Source organism: Lactuca virosa, chromosome 4 (assembly GCF_052849685.1).
Source record: "Lactuca virosa cultivar CGN04683 chromosome 4, Lactuca_virosa_CGN04683_v6, whole genome shotgun sequence".
NCBI lineage: Eukaryota > Viridiplantae > Streptophyta > Magnoliopsida > Asterales > Asteraceae > Lactuca > Lactuca virosa.
In genome coordinates this window covers 141,316,718-141,320,535 of record NC_136429.1, presented here as the reverse complement: position 1 = coordinate 141,320,535, position 3,818 = coordinate 141,316,718, and the positions used below count along the sequence as shown (strand labels likewise).

Here is a 3,818-nt window from a genome sequence, read left to right as displayed (position 1 = left end):
GACACATATCATCGTTTAAATGGGTAGGAGGATTAGTAGGATCAAAAGGTAGGAGGATATTTAATTTCTCTTTTCGAAAAATGAATTTTTTTTGCAGCTAAGACAACAAAAATATGAAAATTTAAGAAACAAGTGCAAAAAATGTAAGATCTATTTAATATTTTACCAATTAATGCAAAGATATTTTGTTTTACTCATTTGATAGTTAATACAACAAAGTGATCATTACTCACTTGTAGAAGAAAAATAAATGTTACTCTACTTTCATGGCACTAGATAGATGGCAAATTGACCTGGTCGCTTGTTTTTTTCCCGTGCTTTGTGCATATTCCATTAACGGAAAAATCGTCTGCAAAACCTCTTGTTAAATAAGAGTAGAATCACTAATCCATACAACTCTTATGCATGATTCCCGCAACAAACTCCTGCATACAGCATATAACTTCACATCACAATTCACAACCCATCTCGGAAATGAAACTATAAGATCTACAACATTTCTACCAATTTCTTGAATCCTCTCTTTGGTACGTATATACCCTAATATTTATCCTTTTTCCGCCATCCAATTCGATTGTTTCATGTCTACGTATAACTACAATACGATTTTGTGTTTTGAAAAACTCATCTAACGAAAGAATTTGTCTTTTGGGGAATTTCGACAAACAGGTTGTAGACATACTGATCAATGGAAGCAGAAGTAGGAGCAATGCCATTGCCAACATCAACTGATCATGAGAAAGAGACGCCCACAAGGCTTGAGGTACCAGTTTCCTTGTAATCTTGAAAATTTGTGAATCTTTGAATAAGTTTGGATGATATAAGAAACTGTGAAATTGCAGGGGAGGTTTACTGCAATGGTGGTGTGCTGGGTTCTTGGAATTGGGTGTTTGTTTTCTTGGAATAGCATGCTGACGATAGAAGATTATTATGTTAATTTGTTTCCGGTAACTTTAAATTACTCCATTTGTATAAAAACTCAAACTTTTGATGCAAAGAATTAAACGTAAAGATTTTTTGCTTTTGGATTCAAATAACATCTCCATTGTAGAAATATCACCCATCAAGAATCCTGACGCTCGTTTACCAACCATTCTCCCTCGCAACACTCGCAATACTTGCATACCATGAAGCCACTATAAATACCAGGAAACGGAACTTATTCGGATACATTCTTTTCTTCTTCGGTACTCTTGCTGTTTTGCTTGTAAGTCCCCAAAAATGTCACAGATTGTTTTTGGAAAATTAGCAACGAAGTGATTCCATTTTGTGTGTATTGTAGTTGGATTTAGCAACATCTGGTAAAGGTGGAATAGGAAGTTTCATCGGGTTGTGTGCAATAAGTGCTTCCTTTGGAGTTGCGGATGCTTATGTGCAAGGTGGAATGATTGGAGACTTGTCATTCATGTTGCCTGAGTTCATTCAAGTTAGTAATTTTCACAGTTAACATTATTAATTTCATGTGTGTTTATCTGTTGGTTTTTCACTATGTTATATTCTTATATGATAATTCTTTAGTTGTTCGGAGTTTTTTAGTCGTTTCTAGCTGGGCTTGCTGCATCTGGAGCTATTACCTCCGGTTTGAGATTGCTCACGAAGGGAGTTTTTGATAATTCGCAAAACGGTTTACGAAAGGGAGCACGTAGGTCCTTTACATTTATCATTTTACTATTTTTTTTTTTTTTTTACTTAATGAGAACATCAGTTAATCTTTATATATTGGGTGTTTTATTTAACTTTACGACTTTATAAAGAAAGTAAAAGGGAAATGTCCAAGTTTTTTACAAAATTGCTCCTTTGTTTTTTCTTTCCATTTTTCATTGTTATGCTATTTTCTCAAATATTAGAGAAACCTTTATTTTGCAGTTTTATTCTTCGCATTATGCACAATCTTTGAGTTGCTTTGTGTCCTTCTATATGCATTTGTGTTCCCAAAGCTTCCAATTGTAAAATACTACCGATCAAAGGCAGCTTCAGAAGGGTCAAAAACGGTTTCAGCCGACCTTGTTGCTGGCGGGATTTATTCACATTCGGGAGAGGTATTAGTGTTTTTTTTTTTAAAATGTCTTCAATAGGGCATAAAGCAAAGAAAAATAATCGTACTTCCATAATTTGTGGATTATAACACACTACGTGTCTTTCTTTCTATTACAACATTGTGCATTCAATCTTTACTTTATAAAATCGCTTTATTTCAAAAGATCGACACAATTATAGAATCGTGCCTTCATTTTTTTTTTCTTATGGTACAATGAAAAGTGTTTTGTATTAAGATGACATTGCTATAATTTGGTACATTTGTGAAAGTGTAATTTTGTAATAATAGAACTGAAAGTAGGATTCTATAATAAACAAGCCAATAAAAGTAAAATGCTATTTCTTGCATTTAACCCTTTCCGAATTGGTTCCTTGTGAGACAATCCATAGGAGTTGCTACTTGCTAGTTCTTGTGATTTGTTAATTATGCTTACAATCATTTTCTTATTAAGGTATTGTATTTTGAAAAATCTATCCAACTAAAGCATTTTACTTTTAGTTTTCTTATGATAACAGTGAAAATGGATAGAATTTTCGATGTACTATTTTGTAACATGAAAAAAAAGAAAGTAAGATATATTCTATAATAAACAAATCAATAAAAGTACATTGCTATGTCTGGGTTCCGAAAAAATTATTTGATTTGCTAAGCTTCAATCGGGTTTTGGTAGGACGAAGCAAACTCTACAATACATGAAAGATTGAGCAACAAGGAATTGTTACGAGAAAACATAGATTACGCGATGGATATGTTTTTAATATATCTTTTAACATTGTCTATTTTCCCTGGCTTCTTATCTGAAGACACGGGATCACATAACTTGGGTTCATGGTAACATCAACACTCTCAAGATCCATTGTTTTGTCCATTATACAACCATTTCTACATCGGGTGCAACCCAATAATAATAATAATAATTTTTGCTAAACATCATTTGTTGTTAGGTATGCGCTTGTTTTGATTGCGATGTACAATGTGTGGGACCTTGTGGGACGATATATCCCATTAATCAAATGTGTGAAGTTGGAGTCACGAAAGGGACTCATGATAGCGGTTCTTGCGAGATTCTTACTTATACCCGCATTTTATTTCACGGCTAAATATGCCGATCAGGGTTGGATGATATTTTTGACATCGTTTTTGGGATTAACTAATGGTTACCTTACCGTTTGCGTCCTCACTTCTGCTCCAAAAGGCTACAAGGTACGTTATCGTGTTCTAGCCTTTTAGTTTTATTTATAATTTCTTCCTACATACTAATGTATGTGTTGTTATTATTGTTTGCAGGGACCCGAACAAAACGCATTGGGGAATATACTTGTGTTGTTTCTTATGGGAGGTCTTTTTGCCGGGGTAACGTCCGACTGGTTATGGCTAATTGGCAAAGGTTGGTGAGAGATATAAAATCATGTAAATTAGACGTATTGAAGTAAGCTAGTTTTCTAGAGTAATTTGGTATCAAGTGCAGAAATAAGACATGGTAAATAGTATATATTTGGTTTTATGTTGCATTTTGATCTCATTTCTTTTTCTATTTAGCAAGCACAATGAAAGTTCTAGGCATATTCTCGTGTAATATTAGAGAACAAGAAAAACAAAACCAAAATAAGAATGGCAGTTGAATAGATATATTGACAAGATAAGATATCAAAATACCAAAACAAAAGGTATATGTTTTTCTTTGCTATTTGACGTTTACCAATGAGAAAAATTATAAAAAAGAAAAAAAAAATACAAACTTCACTCCTTTTGTTTACGTAGTGATATTAATTTATATTTA

General features: G+C 33.2%; 1 protein-coding gene across 1 annotated transcript; it reads left to right on the top strand.

Annotated features, from left to right (window-relative positions):
• The first annotated feature begins 442 nt into the window (after positions 1-442).
• LOC145168533 (equilibrative nucleotide transporter 3-like) lies at positions 443-3,576 on the top strand. The gene is made up of 10 exons (XM_079087323.1): positions 443-527; positions 670-763; positions 843-947; positions 1,052-1,207; positions 1,283-1,426; positions 1,537-1,642; positions 1,867-2,039; positions 2,709-2,869; positions 2,983-3,241; positions 3,326-3,576. Exons 2-10 carry the CDS (start codon positions 689-691, stop codon positions 3,431-3,433), a joined length of 1,287 nt encoding a protein of 428 aa, XP_078943449.1. The 5' UTR covers positions 443-527; positions 670-688; the 3' UTR covers positions 3,434-3,576.
• The last annotated feature ends 242 nt before the right edge of the window (positions 3,577-3,818 follow it).

Excerpts from the sequence above, each read along its gene's own strand:
- LOC145168533 (XM_079087323.1), top strand. The coding sequence starts at position 689 with ATGGAAGCAGAAGTAGGAGCAATGCCATTGCCAACATCAACTGATCAT. Across the intron at positions 1,643-1,866 it reads CGGTTTACGAAAGGGAGCAC|TTTTATTCTTCGCATTATGC; the intron begins GTAGGTCCTTTA and ends TTTATTTTGCAG. Across the intron at positions 3,242-3,325 it reads CTGCTCCAAAAGGCTACAAG|GGACCCGAACAAAACGCATT; the intron begins GTACGTTATCGT and ends TATTGTTTGCAG.